Source organism: Phyllostomus discolor, chromosome 1 (genome assembly GCF_004126475.2).
Source record: "Phyllostomus discolor isolate MPI-MPIP mPhyDis1 chromosome 1, mPhyDis1.pri.v3, whole genome shotgun sequence".
Classification (NCBI taxonomy): Eukaryota; Metazoa; Chordata; class Mammalia; order Chiroptera; family Phyllostomidae; genus Phyllostomus; species Phyllostomus discolor.
Window position 1 is genome coordinate 56,454,959 of NC_040903.2, and position 18,087 is coordinate 56,473,045.

The following is an 18,087-nucleotide window of genomic DNA, read 5'->3' on the forward strand; positions in this document are numbered from 1 at the left end:
GCAGATGAAATAACATTTTCACTCTAACACTATCCATGGAACTTTCATAAAAACATTATTTCCTCAAAATGCATTAAACTTGAATTTTTACAGTGCATGAAGAAACTTTTCTTATAATCCACAAAACAGTGTAAATATAACAAGTCCTCTGACATGGCAGATGGTACACAATTATAAGATATTAAAACTTTTCTACTTTAGTGCATAAACACAACCTCAAAGTGACCCAATTTGAGAAGTCTTGACTTAGGAATGAAAGGCCTAGATCCTAGACTACAAACATTAATGTTTTTTCTCTCAGTCTTAACTAGACTATGAAAAAGAAATGAGAATGTAAAAGATTTTTTCACATTAATGTCAGATACATTAAAAGAGCCTTTACCAGATAAAAATGGGTTTTTTAAGAGTCCGTAAATGCCAAATAGCAGCAGAACAAAGAGAATCAGACGAGTTCGTCTTAGAGAATCTGGAGGAAAAAAAAAGCCTCAAGTCAGATGATATCAATGAGAAATGACAGCTCAATGAAATGCAAACATTAGGTTATTGATGGAATTATATTTCATCATATGCAAATTTAGAAACTGGTGTTCTTTTGCATAATTGCCACGATATCCTTTCAGCACCCTACCAGTAGTTATTTATATTTCTACACAGGTTCAGTTATAAATATAACAGAATATAACAAAAGGAAAAATGGATAATAAGTAGAAAAGTTATGCATAATAATTTGAAGGTAGGACTATGACTTTGAGATATTCTCTTCAAACATGACTGTCAAATTAGCTTACCATTGGTTTTTTGCGTTAGTGCTTGAGCTTTCAGAAAACCCTCTGCAAAACCAGTTTTAAATGCATCTTGGTGAGCTTCTGGTATGTTTTTCGTTTTCATGAGTTTGTCCAAAGTCTCAACATCTGATCCCCTGTCTCGTAAAAGAAATCCCTAAATATACAAATAACACAACAGTAATGACTGACTATACAGGTAATAACACCCCCCAGAAACATCCTGACCACTTACACACACAAAATTCACTGAAATTCTAGAATTTTTAATTTTATTGTCAATGTGACAAATGTTATTAGAACTCAATAATACATTATTTATCAATGGATAGAAAAGCAACACTGGATCCAATAACTGTATCAATAAATTGCTATAAAGAAATTCTGTAAGAACACTATAATAAAAACAGGTCAACTTAGGGTTCTAAAGGCTTGATGTTCACACTCCTTTAACTGTACTACAGGAAAACTTCATTAGTATATTAAATGTTTAGTGAGCACATTTCATGTACTTGGCACTGTGTAGACTGTGAAGATGCAAAGATGTATGAACACTGATCTGAATGTTTCCCATCTACTGAGGAGAGATACATAAATAATGTTTTGATATGTTAGAAGTATGAGGTATGGTAAAATAAATGCTACCTAAGAAGTCAAGGAAGGCCTTACAGAGATGGGACATCTTAGCCACAGGGAGCGATCAGCATGGACACTGACAAAAGCTTCAAACAGCCTTTAGTAGTGAAGAACTGCAAGTAATCTCCTATGACAGGACTTGAAGATGCCAAGAGAGGAAGGGAAGGGGTAGAGATGGGGCTACACAATGAGAGATGAGAACAGAAAAATGACAGGCAGAGGACAGATGATGACATGCTCTGTGTACCAGGGCAGGTGACAATAAAGCAGAGGAATACAATTATTCCATGTAACACGTTTTAGATAGACGGGCAAGTAGCAGTCTGGAGGCTAAAGTGAAGTTAAAAGGCATGGAGACTACATGAGTGTCTATAACCATTTCTTGCCTAGATTACTCTAATAGTCTGTCTATGCAATAGAACTAACTAGGTAGGAATGAAAAGAAAGATTTAAGAAATATTTAAGAGGCTGGATCAATAGGATTTTAGTGATCAACAGGAATCAGTGATTAACGGATGTGGGAGTAAAGAGAAGATGGACAAATCAAAGTTGATCAGCAGGCTTCTAGTTTGAGTGGATGCCACCCCTAAGCAGGTATAGGTTGGTAGGGAGAAAAAAACAGACGGAGTATTTCTAATAGGTCAATGGAGAGACAAGTTTAGCACCCAAAAGAGTTGCAGTTATGATTACATGGGTTATTCATCCTTTCTCATAAAATAAAAAAGAGAAAATCAATCAGCCCACAAAAGAAATCAGATACTGAAGGTTCTCATTTTAATTAGCAAATTGTTGCTCTTTCAAACAAAAAAAGGTCTAATTACCTTCACAAACGATGGTGCTATATACTGTGATTCTGCTAATCTTTCAGAGGTGGACTGTAGGCGTCGTGTCCTTGATTTTAACGTTTTAAAACCCCGAGTCTGTATAAAAACTGAATGAAACAATATCACATTTACTTCTCATTATAAATTTTCACAAGAAAAGAATAATGCCTAAAATTCAAAATGCTGACAACCTATCTGGACATCCTAGGTTTCTGGCTTGTTTTTTAACACACTTCTTTCCCTGACACTTTAACACACTTGTTATTAGAATAGATTTAACCTACAGTTTATTTTTTTGATAATTTAAAAATACATTTAAAAAACCCATAGATGAGTATCAAATAAGTAACTGCTCCCTAATTCCTCAAATCCCACTGCTATTTCCTATACGTAATCTGTATAAATTAGTAATTCCATAACTATGCTTCTATGTACTTAAACACATCCTCTTTCTATAAAAATAGTATGTATTGTCTTCTTTCACTTCCTATATTATGGACATTTATCAAAATAGGTCAGACAGTACATTTAGTTTATTGGCTGTTTAGTTTCCCAATTTTGATCTAAGCATAGCAATTTATTCAACCATTTCCCTACTCCCGACATTAGTTGTTTCCTATCTTTTCTTAATGATTTTATTCATTTATTTTTAGACAGAGGGGACAGAAGGGAAAAAGACAGGGAGAGAAAGAGAAACATCAGTATGCGGTTATGTCTAGCGCAGTCCCCTACTGGGGGCCTGGGCCACAACCCAGGCATGTGCCTTGACTGGGAATCGAACTGGTGACACGCTGATTCGCAGGCACTCAATCCACTGAGCCACATCAAAAAGGCAGTTTCCTATTTTTTTTCTTGTACATATTATCTTTCAGTATAGATAGACTAAATTCCTAAAAGTGGAACTATAAGGTTTACATGATTTAACACTAAGGAATTCCCCTCTACAAGGCTATTATCGATTTATATGTCTACCAATGAATATGATCCTTTTCTTCACAGCCTTTGCAACAAAGGATAATATAAAACTTGTTAATTTGTACAAATCTGATACACAAAAAGTAGTACCTTGTTTTAATCTGCATTTTGGATTAGAATTGAGAATGGAGAGTTTTGAAATGTATTTTTATTTTTACTGAATATTTTTATCCTTTAGTGAACTGACTACTCAAACATTTACACACATTTTCATTTCTAGAATACGGATGCCATGTATACTAATGTTTAGTTATACATATTTTAAACACTTAATGTCTTTTTCTTTCAATTAAGTGATACAGTAATTTATAAAACTGACCTAGCTCTATTTTTTAATTTGTAGTTTTCTGCACTGTGTTTTGTTTAGAGAGTCCCATCCACAAACTATGATTTTAAAGGTAGTCTACTGACTTTATCTAATACTTTGAATTTTTTTGTCTTCAGACTTTTGCCCTATTTGGAACTTCTCTTTTAATGTAAGAAAAGAAAATGATTTTTTTATATCAGTTTAAAATCAACTTCTTGATTTTCAAAGTAAGTCTTTAGGATTTTATTGGAATTGTAATAAATTGATAAATCTGGGTGTATATTGATACTGATATAACACTAAGTCCTTGCAAAAAGGATTATGGTATTTTTCTTTTTATTTTACTCAGCTCTTCTTTTATTTCCTTCAGTGGACTTTTCAATGTATATACATATGTGTGTATACATTATGCTGCATGATTGTGAGAATAAAGTATTTAAGCAGGTTTTGAAGAAACTACACATAAAATCTATTGTTAGAATAAAAGAAAGCTACTGATTTTTATACATTTATCTCATATGGTACCAATGTAATGAACTATTACTATTTCAGTAGCCTTTCAGTTGATGTTCTTGAATTTTATGTAAATAATCATATCACTCCTAATTATAATTCTTCCCCTTCTGCTAACTTACACATACATCCCTTATTTTTTTCAATCACACTGCACAGAGCCTCCTATTTAATGCTGCACAAAAACAGGACACTAAACATCTTGTTCCTAACAGATATCCTAAAGAAATTAAATTCTTTGAAGCATATTTCATTGATTATGCTATTACAGTTATCCCACATTTTTTCCCCTTTGCCCCCCTCCACCCAGTACTTTCCCTTCAGCAATCCCCCCCTTAGTTCATGTCCATGGGTCATGCATATAGGTTCTTTAGCTTCTCCATTTCCTATACTATTCTTAACCTGTGCCTATTTTGTACCTACCAATTATACTACTTTTCTTTTAAATTTTACTTATTATTAGAGAGAGGGATAGGGAGGGAAAAAGAGGGGAGAAACATCAATATGCAAGAGATATATGGATCAGTTGCCTCTCGCAAGCCCCCAACTGGGAACATGGTCCACAACCCAGATATATGTCCAGACTGGGAATCGAACCAGTAACCCTTCAGTTCACAAGCCAGCACTCAATGCACTGAGCCACATCAGCCAGGGCCAGTTATACTTCTTAATCACTGCATCTTTTCCTATATTCACTCCCTTCCCCCTCCAAGCTGATAATTCTCTGTATGATCTCCTTCTCTTCTTGTTCTAGTTGTTTGCTTAGTTTGTTTTGTTTTTGTATATTTTAGGTTAAGCTGTTGATAGTTGTGAGTTTGTTGTCATTTTACTATTCATAGGTTTGATCTTTTTCTTTTCCTTAGATCAGTCCCTTTCATATTTCATACAATAATGGCTTGGTGATGATGAAATTCTTTAACTTGACCTTATCTGGGAAGTACTTTACTGTCCCTTCCATTCCAAATGATAGCTTTGCTAGTAGATTAACCTTGGTTGTAGATCCTTGTTTTCATCACTTTGAATACTTCCTCCCAGTCCCTTCTGGCCTGAAAAGTTTCTTTTGAGAAATCAGCTGATAGTCTTATGGAAACTCCTTTGTAAATAACTGCTTTTCTTCTTGCTGCTTTTAAGGTTCTGTCTTTAACTTCTAGCATTTTAATTATAACGTGTCTTAGTGTTACCCTCTTTCCATCCAACTTGTCTGGGACTCTCTGTGCTTCCTGGACTTAAATGTTTCCTTTACCAAAATAGAAGTTTTCTTTCATTATTTTTTCAACTAAATTTTAAATTATTGCTCTTCCTCTTCTCCTTCTGGCATCCTCATGATAAAGATGATGGCACTTTTGGAGATGTCCCAGAGAATGAGAATCCTCTCATTTTTTAAATTCTTGCTTCTTCATTCTGTACTGGTTGACTGTTCATTTCCTTATGCTCCAAATAGTTGATTTCAACCCCTCCTTCCTTCCCTTCACTGTTGGTTCCCTATGGATTCTTCTTTGTTTCACTTAGTGTAGCCTTTACTTCTTCCCTTATGCATTTGACAAACTCAGTGAGTTCTCTGAGCATCCTGATCACCAGTGTTTTGAACTCTGCATGTGATAGGTTGGCCATCTCCTTGTAACTTATTTCTTTTTGTGGAGTTTTGATCCATTCTTTCATTTGGGCCATGTTTGTCTCCTCAATTTGGTAGCCTCCCTGTGTTTGTTTCTCTGTAATAGGTAGAGCTACTTTGACTCCCTATCTTGGCACACCCATCTGAATGAATATTTCTTTAAATCCTTGCTTGAAGGACTTCTATACAGCTCAGTTTTCTGGCACTTCTGCTTGTTTTTTGTTTGAGGTTAGTTGTATTCCTTCTTATGGTTGTGCAAGGAGGCATAGCATGTCTACCTATGCCTCCATCTTGGCTAGTAGAAATTAAAATTTATATTCTAGCTTTCTAAGAATTTTTAGGAAACACAGCAATTAAAATACATCACATACTTTTTAAAAATACATATTTTATATATTATGCTATTACAGCTATCCCTTTTTTCTCCCCTTTATTCCCCTCTGCCCTGTAGCACTCCATCCTACCACCACTCCCCCAACTTAGTTCGTGTCCATGGGTCATACATATAGGTTCTTTGGCTTCTCCACTTCCTATATTATTCTTAAGCAACGCCTGCCTATTTTCTACCTAACATTTATGCTTTATTCCCTGTACCTTTTCCCCCATTCTCCTCCCTTCCTCTTCCCCTCCATGATGATAACCCTCCATGTGGTCTCCATTTCTGTGAAACTGTTCCTGTTACAGTTGTTTGCTTAGTTCATTTTTGTTTTTGTTTTTTTAAGTTTGGCTATTGGAAATCGTGAGTTTGTTGTCATTTTCCTGTTTGTATTTTTATATTTTTCTTAGACAAGTCCCTTAACATTTCATATAATAAGGGCTTGGTAATGGTAAACTCCTTTAACTTGACCTTCCCTGGGGAACACTTTATCGGCCCTTCTATTCTAAATGATTGTTTTGCTGAATAAAGTTACCTTGAATTTAGGTCCTTGCCTTTCATGACTTGGAATACTTCTTTCCAACCCCTTCTTGCCTGCAAGGTTTCTTTTGAGAAATCAGCTGATAGTCTTATGGGAACTCCTTTGTAGGTAACTCCTTTTCTCTTGCTGCTTTTAAAGTTCTTTCCTTATCTTTAATCTTGGGTAACTTAATTATGATATGCCTTAGTGTGTGCATCCTTGGATCCAACTTCTTTGGAACTCTCTGAGCTTCCTGGACATCTATTTCCTTTGCCAGGTTGGGGAAGTTATCTCTCATTATGTTTTCAAATAAGTTTTCGATTTCTTGCTATTTCTCTTCTCTTTCTGGCACCCCAATGATCCAGATATTAAAACATTTCAAGTTGTTCCAGAGGTTCCTGAGCCTCTCCTCACATTTTTAAATTCTTGTTTATTGTGTTCTGGTTCAATATTTCTTCCTTCTGCTCCAAACCGCTGACCTGAGTGCCTGTTTCCTTCCCTTCACTGTGGTTCCATTTCACTTTTTCCCCTATATTGCCACCATATACAACCATTTCTGTGAGCATCCTAATTAACAGTGTTTTCAACTCTGCATCTGATAGGTTGCCAATCTCTTTATCACTTAAGTGTATTTTTTCTGGAGCTTTGATCTGTTTTCATTTGCGCCATATTTTTTTGTCTCAGTGCACCTGTTATGTAGTAAGGGGAGGAACTTTAGATATTCACCTGGGCAGGGCAACCCATGTCACAACACTGTGTCACTGTATGTGGGGGAGGGGTCAGAGAGGGAACAATGCTGCTTGCTCAACTCTCAGCTGACTTTCAGGTCACTTCCTCCAGTACCCACAAGCAAATTGGGCCCTTCTGGTGCTGATTCCCAGGTGAGTGGGTCTGTGTACATTCTAAGACCCTGTGGGTCTCTCCAAAGAACTTTCCTATGAGGCTGGGAGTTTCTTCCACAGCCTCAATCCCCACAGGTTTTTTTCAGTCAGAGGTTTTAAGGGTTTACTTCCCCACACTGGAACCCTGGGTTGAATAGTCTGTCTTACTCCCCAGTTGTCCTCTTGGTTTATCTCCACACAAATGTGGGACTGTCCACTCTACCAGCCGCTGACTTGCCCGGTCCTCTGGCGACCATCACACCTGCACTGGTCTTCTAGCCACTGACTTGCCATGAGTCCTCTCTGCCCCAGTTGGCTGCCCCTCCCACTAGTCTGGATGAATGTTTCTTCTCTAACTCCTTGGTTGTCAGACTTCCATACAGCTTGATTTTCTGGCAATTCTGGTTATTTTTTATTTTTAAATTTGTTGTTGTCCTTTTCACTTATGCAAGGAGGCTAAATGTATTCACCTACACCTCGGCCATAAGTCTGTATCACACACCTTTTAATCATACACTGAAATAGCATTGCTTTTCTTCTCCAATCAATTAACATGATAACATACTTTTTTCTTGCGCCCCTTAATTGTAATTCTCAGCACACTCTAAAACTTTTTTACTATTATTTAGAACTTCTGTATGTAGAATTTCTACATATTAGCAAAGTCGATCCTTTGTATCTTTTTTGTTGCTAATATTTTAGTATCAGTCATCTTATGAAATAAACTGGGAAGCCTATTTTACCTTTTCCTTACTGAAAAAGTTTTTCCTAATCCTAGAAAACAAAATGTAGCCATAAGCTCTGGCTGGTGTGGCTTAGTGCATTATGCGCCAGCCTGCATACCAAAGTGCTGTCAGTTCAATTCTCAATCAGGGCACATCCCTGGGTTGCGGGCCAGGTTCCCAGTAGGGTTGTATGAGAGGCAACCGTACACTGATGCTCCCTCTCTTTCTCCCTCCCTTTCACTCTGTCTAAAAATAAATAAATAAAATCTTTTTTAAAAATGTAGCCAGAAAACCATCTGAGCTTAGTGCCTTTGGGACAAAGGAATTACACTTTAAAACTATTACCTTTTACCCTGGCTAGTGTGGTTCAGTGGATTGAGAACCAAAGGTCACCAGCTCAATTCCCAGTCAGGGCACATGCCTGGGTTGTAGGCCAGGTCCCCAGTTGGGGGTGTATGAGAGGCAACTGAGAGATATATCTCCCATACATTGATGTTTCTCTCCTCTTTCTTCTTCCCTTACTCTCTCTAAAAGTAGATATATAAAATCTTTAGAAAAGAAAAAACTACCACCTTTCAAATGTTATGGTTATTGTTTTATCTCTTACTGGATCCATTTTGCTAATTTGTAACTTGGATAATTACCTATTTCAACACATTTTTATTTATAATATAAAATTATACAAAGTATCTTGTAATTTTTTTGAAGTTTTATTACACGTGTCACAGGAGCACTGTATCATTTGACTTCTGTATATACTACAAAGTGATCACCCCTCAAAATCTAGTTACTATCCATCACCATGCAATCGACCCCCTTAACTTCTTTTGGCCCATCTCCCTACCCTCTTTCTCTCTGGTAACCACTAATATGTTCTCTGGATCTATGAGTTTTTGCATTGTTTGCTTGTTGATTTGTTTTTCAAGATTCCTTATATGAATGAAATCATACAGTACGTCATTCTCTTTCTGAATATTCTTATATTTTAATATTCATCATCTGTGGCAGGTCCCACTTTTCACTTCTAATAGTGTTCATATTTCCTTATTGTTTCTTTTTTTAAGATTTTATTCATTTATTTTTGGAGAGGCAAGGGGGGAGAAAGAGAGAAAGAGAAAGAGAGAGAGAGAGAAACATCAATGTGCAGTTGCTGGGGGTCATGGCCTGCAACCCAGGCATGTATCCTGACTGGGAATTGAGCCTGTGACACTTTGGTTCGCAGCCCGTGCTCAATCCACTGAGCTACGCCAGCCAGGGCCCTTATTGTTTCTTAATCAAGTTTGTTTGTACTAGTTTTTTTTTTTTTTTTTCAAAGTAAACTTGTTCTTGGTTTAATTAAGTAAAATGTTCTTGCTTACATATTCATTTAATGTTTGTTTTATCCATATTAATTTCTCACATTTTAAAAAATTCTCAAAATTAATCAATTTATGTGCAATCTTCCTTATTGCCTAATAAATTATAGAATGCTCTCGGGATCAGTGTGTCTTCAACGCAAACATTTTTTATTTTTTTATATATATTTTAAACATTTTTACTTATTTATTTTTAGAGATAGTAGATGGGAAGGAGATAGAGAAACATCAATGTTTGGCTGCCTCTCATGTGCACCCCACTAGGAACCTGGCCCGCAACCCTGGCATGTGCCTTAGGCTGGGAATCAAACCTGCGACCCTTTGGTTCACAGTCCAGTGCTCAATCCAGTGAGCTGCACCAGCCAGAGCTCAACCCAAACATTTTGATATGCAGATTTTCATTATGAGTCATTAATAATTGTTTGTAATTTCAGTTTTGAGATTTCCCTTCGATCACAGGACACAAAGAAAAATATCTACCATATTTTTTAGCTATTCTTTCTGTTATTTGATTTGTTTTATTATATGATTAGAGAACCTGAGCTCTGAGCTACAAATGCTTTGAAAAATGAAGATATATTTCATACCCAAATACACAGTTAGTTTTTATGTCTCCATAAATATTTTAAAATATATCATCCTTATAGTACACAAATGGTGTATTGTAGAACTGTGCACCTGAAACCTGTATAATTTTGTTAACCAGTGTCACCCTGATATATTCAATAAAAAAGGAAAAAAAAACAATAAAAATACGTCATCCTTAAGTATACTTCTGTCTTCCACATTAATAATTTCTTCAGAGGATTATTGGTCTCTGTTCAACCTGGTGCCTCTCTTTAATGCTAAAAGTATGTGGAGGAGAGTCTTGCTAATCCACTGATGTGGTCAATGTATTTGGAATACAAAACATAGTGTTATGGTGACTGAGCAGGATAACTTCAGTGTATGATTCAAGCCCAAGAGTAATCTGGAGTACCCGTCTTGCTTCCTTCTCTGGTAACAATGCTCAATCCAGGAGGATTCAGAGACAAACTCCTTTAGACTCACATGCACACACCCATTCTCCCAGACAACAAAGGTGTTTTTGCCAATTGTAGCCTAAAATTTAAAAGCTGTATCAGCTCTGTGACTGACCCACTTGTGGCAATCTTTCAACTGTTTACTATATCAATCATCCCAGATCCCACTGTTATTGATTTGAACTTCAGAGTTTTTCCAAAGTTCCACTGGAAATAGTACACACCTCTGATATTAATCGGAGTTTCATAAAGGTCTTTTTTGTTTATCACTGTCACCTAAAACCCATCACTAGTATCTGACATATTATCATATAATCATAATAAATATGAATCAATACATATTCAACTTTGCTATCAATTTGATGTCATCTATATTATAACTCATGCAAAGTCCTCAAATTTCTGATCCACTGATAAAATCCCTCTCTCTTGTCCTCACTTCTTTCTCATTTTTCTATTTTCTTATCTTGCAGATGGATTTGGGAAATGAGGGGAAGTATACAAATATGCTTATTTATTCTGAAGCAGGTATCAGTAAGTACCCTGAAATATTTTACTGTGGCATTTGTCACTCCCATTCAAAATTTAGCTCCTACTTTATATTTTTCAAATAAATAATTATATAGACATACTCAAACTAATCAATAACAAATACTCTGTAAGTTTTACTGTGAGCTACAAATGAATGTTTAAAATCATTAGCATCATTAAGAAAAACAAATCAGAATATAATAAATATACCTATTTTTTTCAAAATAAATAAAGTTGTTGCTTCATACCTGGCCAGTACTGAAGATCTGAACAAATGCTTTTAAGAGTTCTTGAATGTCGTCTGTACAAGCAAGAGGAACGCAAAGTACTAAACACATCTATGTAACCTGGAGGGAAAATGAAAATAATTTCACCAAGTATTAGAAAAAAACAAAATATGAGTTTTGCCTTTTATGTATAAATAAGGCATATATGTTAATCTAAAGTTACTTTTAGTTAAGAGCACAAAAAGATAAAGAATCATTATTTCCTAAAGACAATTTAAAAACCTCTAATGAACAATGTGGTAAAACCAGAGGTATTACTCTCTTGCTCTCTTGCTCTCTTAAAGCTTCCACAGTTCTTTGGAACAAAGAAAGTTCCTTCCATAGCTATAAGCCATGAATACTTTGGTGTTCCTTCCTAACTCCTATTCTTGACAAATGGGCCCCATCCAACTTTACATCCATGATCAGAAAAGGTACACAGAAACAAGAAAAACAATGGTTCTCATCTATCCCTACATCCCAATTAGGATTCAGGAATTCTTCTAAGAACACTTAGACTGAAGTCAGAAACCCCTTCCTAATACTTCTGCCTACCTAAGCCTAGAAAATGGCTAGCAATAAGAGAAACAACCTTATAAGGAAATGTAAATATGAAGATTAAAAGAGCAGTAACAATGATAATAAGTAACAGTAACATGTAACAAATATTTTATTCTACTGAACAATTACCATGGGCCCCAAGTACTTTAAATTGTTTTATCTGGTCCTCTAAAGTGAGGTAGTTATTCCTCACACTCATGTGGAAAAACAGAAACTTGGAGAAATTAAATAAATACCATAGTCAGTCAGTGGCAGGAATGAGTTTGATCCTATTCTATCTGTCTCTCTTAAGCACTAAGTCTCAGGGCTTCTCTCAGGTAAAAGATAGGATAGCACAAAGAAAGATAAGCAAATAGAAGCGGATTTTTCATCTAAGCCCCAAGTTCAAAATATTTTCATTTTTTCTCACTCCTGAATTCTTTATCTTCCAGCCCTTACATGAATTAAAACCACACACGCGCACGCGCACACACACACACACACACACACAGAATTAGCAAATGAATTAAGTTTATACAAAGCACAGTTTCAAATCAAACCTTCAACATAAAACTATTCAAACTTGCTTGCTCTTTTGTCCTGGGCTTTTTTTTTTTTTTATTAATAACTTATACTAATCTGAAAAGTCTGTTCTGTCACGACAGAACAAGTATTTTGACAAACCTCTAACACTCCTTAAGTACCATCCAAAAAGAAATGAATAAATCTGACATCCCTTTCAACAAAAATGTCCACTTATTATAACTCCAGATTGTTAAAAGCCTCCAGAAAATATATAGACATTCTATAAAATGGACTGTGACTATTCCTTCAATATATTCTCAGAGATCAGTAGTATGTTACCTGGAATCCAAAATATGTAGTATGCTCTATTAGATCCTGGAACAAAAAATGGATCCTAGTGGAAAAACTACTCATTTGGAGAAGTTAAACTTTTATTTGGTAAAACCTAAATGAAGTCTATAGTTTAAAGTAAAAAATATATATAATAAAAAATAAAGTAATGCATCAAATGTTAATTTCTCAGTTTTGACAAATGCACCATGGTTACGAAAGTAGTCAGCATTAGCAGGGAAGTCAGGTGAAGTGTACGCAGGAACTCTGTACTGCCTTTGCAACTTCTCTGCAAATCTAAAGTTATTCCAATATAAAAAGTTAGCCAAAAAAATGAAGGAAGGGAAGACAGGAAGGCAGGAAGGCAGGAGGGAAGGAACTCAGCGAAGAATGTGGTACATAGTGAATGTTAATAAATGGTACCTGCTATAATTGTTAATAGTACTAAAAGTAATTAAAACAGAAAATATATTACTTACCATATTTATTTTCAAAGAAGGACTGTGCAGAGACATGAGAAGTACGCCAATGCGAAGAAATGTTTTTACCCTTACAAAATCCAGGAAGCAGGTAGTCTACCAATTGATCGATCTGTCCAATTTTTAATTCAGATAATCCAAGGTCCCTTAAGCTAAGCACAGGCTGTAAAACATTAAGCCAACCAAGTAAGCATTAATGTTATCAAGATATTTAATTTACAGAGTACTTATCAGTTGAAACAATATGGATTTAAAAAATCTAATGAACGTATTGGTTTCTTTGTTCTTTTTAATATTTAAATTGGTGAAAATATTTTTATACTTCTAGTTTTCCTGAGGTCAGTCATGTGATGTTTGACAAACATTGAAAAAAAATATATTCCCAGTGGTATCATCACCAGTCCTTAGAACTTTCAAGCATCCTCCAGTCTTTAATGTCCTTAAAAACCCATTTGACAAATAAAGGGTATGCTCTGCTACCACCAGATATCTCACTGCTCTGGCCTCATTGCAGAAATCCTTCTTTGAGCTGAGAGGTTCTGTGATTACCCATATCTAACTTCCAATAAGAGGGAAACTAAACAAAGTAAAAAATGTGTGAAAACATGCACTATACTTACCTAAAACAGTTCTAACATGACTACAAACAGATAGGGGTGAGCTATTTTATTGTCCACATGAGCTGACTGAGACACTAAAGACAGGTAACAATTACAAGCCCCAAACAGCTAGAACTTCAAGTAAAGAGAATAAAAATAATCAGAACAAGTATCAACTTTTTATAATTTATGTCAACTTAGATTCATGCATTCTATAGTCCTAGATTGACATCCAGGGGTTTGTCACTTAGTGAGCTTTGTAACAGGTGATTCATATTCTCAGAATCCATTTGCTCATTAGTAAAATAATCATGAAATATGTTCTGCCTGTTTCACAAGATAGTACAGATCAATGGAAGAGATAACACGCTGCTCATCTACATATCCTCTCCTACACAGTAAGATATTTAAAGCCATGATGACATAAAAAATGTTTTCATTTTAGCATATTCTTTAATATGCTGGGTGAAGAAGTACCTATGTACCACCAAGTATGTTAATGTACTAAAGTACTCATATTTACAAAGAACATTATGTGGGATAGCTCACAGTCTTTGCAGAAGTGTCATGAGTTACCCCTGTGCCTTTATATTTTACAATCTATTGTTGGTTACTGTGAAAAGTATTACAGATGAAGAAAAGAAAAAAAAACAAAGCTAAATATGAATACATTTTTCCAAATATACACATAATAGCTTACTATAGAACTGCAATAAAAAGTCAAATGACAACATCTGATGTAGCATTTACAAAATGCAGAGTCTGCAATAAAAAGTCAAAGGCAAATAAAAATTTATTTTAACTTCAAAAATAACTGAGTTACAGTTACACTTTGCTTGTCTTACCAACATGTAGCTGACAGTCAAAACTTTGCAACATCAATATAAGGGATATATATAAAAGCTACAAGAAAATCCCCAAACTCATAAAATTATTTAAACGTGAAATGAGAAGTTTTAACACTGAAGAATCCGATATGGTAAACCAAACAATATAATGTAGAAAAGAGTCTAGAAAAAAGGCTTAGGCATTAAATTTTGATTTCTCTTGCTCAGAGAGTGCTGGAGCATTATCAAGTTCCTCAATGTGACTCATGCAGCACTTCATAGCTTGTGCCCATCTTGGCCCAGTCAGATTTCTTATGTGTCTACAAATGACACATGTAAGTTGAACATCAGCCAGGCCTGGTGAAAATCGGTTCTAACTGACTCACTTCCTCTTTTTCCAAGACAGATTTGTTTTTGTTTTTCTTTTTCTTCTTTTTACCATGTTTTTGCAAACAGGGCATACCAGGTAAATAAAAAAAAATACTTTGCAGAAACATTATTTTAGAAAACCCATAAACTATTGCAAATACAGCCAGTGAATCTCTTCTCTTTGACCGTGGTTATTTTTATTTTGTTTTTGGTTTGGATATCTTTACCCCAAAGGAATTGCTGGTAACAACCTGATACTTATTTTTATCCAGAACATTCAGCACCTCATCCAAAAATGAGGGCCCAAGATTGAGCTGCAGGGAGAGGAGGGAGCCCATCAGATCAGAAGACTCCTCTGATTTTAGTCTTATCTTTGACAAGCTTGCATGGGGTGGGATGGTCAAACATGTCCTTAGCAGGGCAGCCAGGGTACTGTTCTGAAAGGCTGGAGGAATGGCTGTCCCTGACCTAAGTGTACAGCCATGCAGACCCACTGGAGCCCAAGACATTTCCGTGGTAGACTGTCCTGATCTCTAACAGACTGCTTTTCTCCGGAGCCTTTTCCTCCATGACAGGCTCACAGCAAAGGCTGGGAAGCGCTGGCCCAAAGGTCTCCTATTTGAAATTAAATATCACCAGCGACAGTAACAGCAACGTGAGTGCTTGGGATCCTCCATGGTCAGGAGAGAGATGACATCTTTGAGCACAGGAGAGGGTGTTTCTGTGAACACAGTCTGAAGTGCTGCTGGCCTGGAAGGACTCAAGACACCCAGAGAACCGATTCCAGCATGCTTTCACCTGGTTTCCAGGTAAAAAGCTCATAGTTCCTTTAAAGAAAGGAAATATCTCCAAAGAGACCATCCCTGGCCCTCCTTACCAATGTGACTAGTGTGCTGAAAGTATCCAAAGGCAAGACTGACCATATCACGAGACAAAATGTTCTTCAGTCTAAATTTCTTTCCTTTTTTAAAAAAATCCTCACCCAAGGATATGTTTATTAATCTGAGAGAGTGAGAAAAAGAGAAAAACATCAGTATGACAAAGAAACATTGATCAATTGAACCTACAACCTCTAGGTGTAGATGAAATTCCATGGAGTCACTGTGCCAGGGCTAAATTTCTTTCCTTTCTTTTTATTAGCAGCTTTCAGGTTAATTGAGGTCTTGGCTGGTGTTTTGGAATTTGAGGATATTTTGGAATTTGAGAATGTCTTTTTTGCAAAAGGGAAGAAGGGCCACTTTCTTCACAAATTATGTTTCCAATGATGCTTCTGATAAGAACTGTCACATCATTTTTCTCAAGTACCTTCAGAAGTGACTTTGAAAGGAGATGGAGATCAAAGAGAACTTTTTTCTTTTTTTAAATATACTTTATTGATTATGCTATTACAGTTGTCCCATTTCCCCCCTTCATTCCCCTCCACCCTGTATACCCTCTCCCACCCACTTCCCCCCCTTTAGTTCATGTCCATGTGTCATGCCCATAAGTTCTTCAGCTTCAACATTTCTCATACTATTCTTACCCTCCCCCTGTCTATTTCCTACCTAAAATCTGTGCTACTTATTCTCTGTACCTTTTCCCCTTCTCTCCTCCTCCCACTCCCCTGTTGCTAACCCTCCATGTGATCTCCATTTCTGTGGTTCTGTTCCTGTTCTAGTTGTTTGCTTAGTTTCTTGTTTTTAAGTATGGTTGTTAATCATTGAGTTTGCTGTCATTTTACTATAACAGTTTTTTCTGTATCTTCTTTTCTTAGATAAGTCCCTTTAACATTTCATAAAATAAGGGCTTGGTGATCGTGAACTCCTTTAACTTGACCTTATCTGAGAAGCACTTTATCTGCCCTTCCATTCTAGATGAAAGCTTTGCTGGATAGAGCAATCTTGGATGTAGGTCCTTGCCTTTCATGACTTGGAATACTTCTGTCCAGCCCTAAGGTCTCTTTTGAGAAATCAGTTGACAGTCTAATGGGAACTCCTTTGTAGGTTACTGTCTCCTTACCTCTTGCTGCTTCTAGGATTCCCTCCTTCATGTTTACCTTGGCTAATGTAATTATGATGTGCCTTGGTGTGTTTCTTCTTGGGTCCAACTTCTTTGGGACTCTCTGAGCTTCCTGGACTTCCTGGAAGTCTATTTGCTTTGCCAGCATGGGTAAGTTCTCCTTTATTATTTGTTCAAATGCGTTTTCAATCTGTTGCTCTACCTCTTCCCCTGCTGGTACCCTTATAACTCGGATGTTGGAATGTTTAAAGATGTCCTGGAGGTTCCTAAGCCTCTCCTCGTTTTTTTGAATTCTTATTTCTCCATTCTTTCCTGTTTGGTTGTTTTTTTCTTCCTTCTGGTTTACTCTACTGTTTTGAGTCCCAGTTTCCTTCCCATCACTATTGGTTCCCTGTGCATTTTCCTTCATTTCTTTTATGGTAACCTGCATTTTTTCCATCTAATTTGTGACCAAAATCAACCAATTCTGTGAGCTTCCTGATTACCAGTGTTTTGAACTGTGCATCTGATAGGTTAACTATCTCCTGGTCACTCAAAAGGATGAGTTCTGAGGCACTGATGTGTTCTTCTGTTTGAGCCGTTTTTGTTTTTTTTTTTTGGTCTGGTCGCTCCTGTTACAGTGAGGGGCAGAGCCTTAGGTGTTCACCACGGCTGGGCACCCCAGTCGCTAGATTGTGACCTTGTATGTGAGGGCAGGGCCGAGAGGGAACAATGGCGGTAGCTCCATTCTCTGTGGGACCTTGGTCCCTTCCCTGGGATCCTGGGTTGTGCGCTCTGCCCTGCTCCACAATTGCCAGCTGCCACTGCCACTTGCGTACTCAGGGTCCCCGGCTGTGATCTTGCGCACCCCAGATGCCTTACGTGCTCCCTGTTGCCTTATGCACCCAATTCTCCCTGTTCTTTGAGCCGCAACCTGCACCAGGCTGCTTCTCTCCTCCTACCAGTATGGATGAACGGGTCTATTTCAACTTCTTCACTGTCCGACTTCCATTCAGATAGATTTTCTGTCAATTCTGGGTGTTATTCTGCCTCTAAATTTTGTTGTTCCAATCTTGGTTGTGCATGGAGGTACAGTGCGTCCACCTATGCCTCCAT

At 36.7% G+C, this 18,087-nt stretch overlaps 1 protein-coding gene, 1 long non-coding RNA gene and 1 pseudogene across 2 annotated transcripts in view; 1 reads left to right on the forward strand and 2 right to left on the reverse strand.

The window, feature by feature from the left end:
* The window catches only part of YME1L1 (YME1 like 1 ATPase), a 61,180-nt gene that overhangs the window by 27,856 nt on the left and 15,237 nt on the right, over nucleotides 1-18,087 (reverse strand). Inside the window, exons 3-7 of the mRNA XM_028505702.2 lie at nucleotides 13,200-13,362; nucleotides 11,308-11,406; nucleotides 2,240-2,349; nucleotides 789-939; nucleotides 383-466 (exon numbers count right to left, since the gene is read on the reverse strand). Coding sequence (XP_028361503.1) covers nucleotides 383-466; nucleotides 789-939; nucleotides 2,240-2,349; nucleotides 11,308-11,406; nucleotides 13,200-13,362 — 607 coding nt within the window. The remainder of the gene's footprint in view (nucleotides 1-382; nucleotides 467-788; nucleotides 940-2,239; nucleotides 2,350-11,307; nucleotides 11,407-13,199; nucleotides 13,363-18,087) is intronic.
* On the forward strand, nucleotides 1,728-11,297 carry LOC118499993. The gene is made up of 3 exons (XR_004902512.1): nucleotides 1,728-1,739; nucleotides 1,822-1,824; nucleotides 10,781-11,297. It is a non-coding gene; the product is annotated as an uncharacterized LOC118499993 (long non-coding RNA).
* Nucleotides 13,944-16,333, reverse strand: LOC118499991 (annotated as a pseudogene).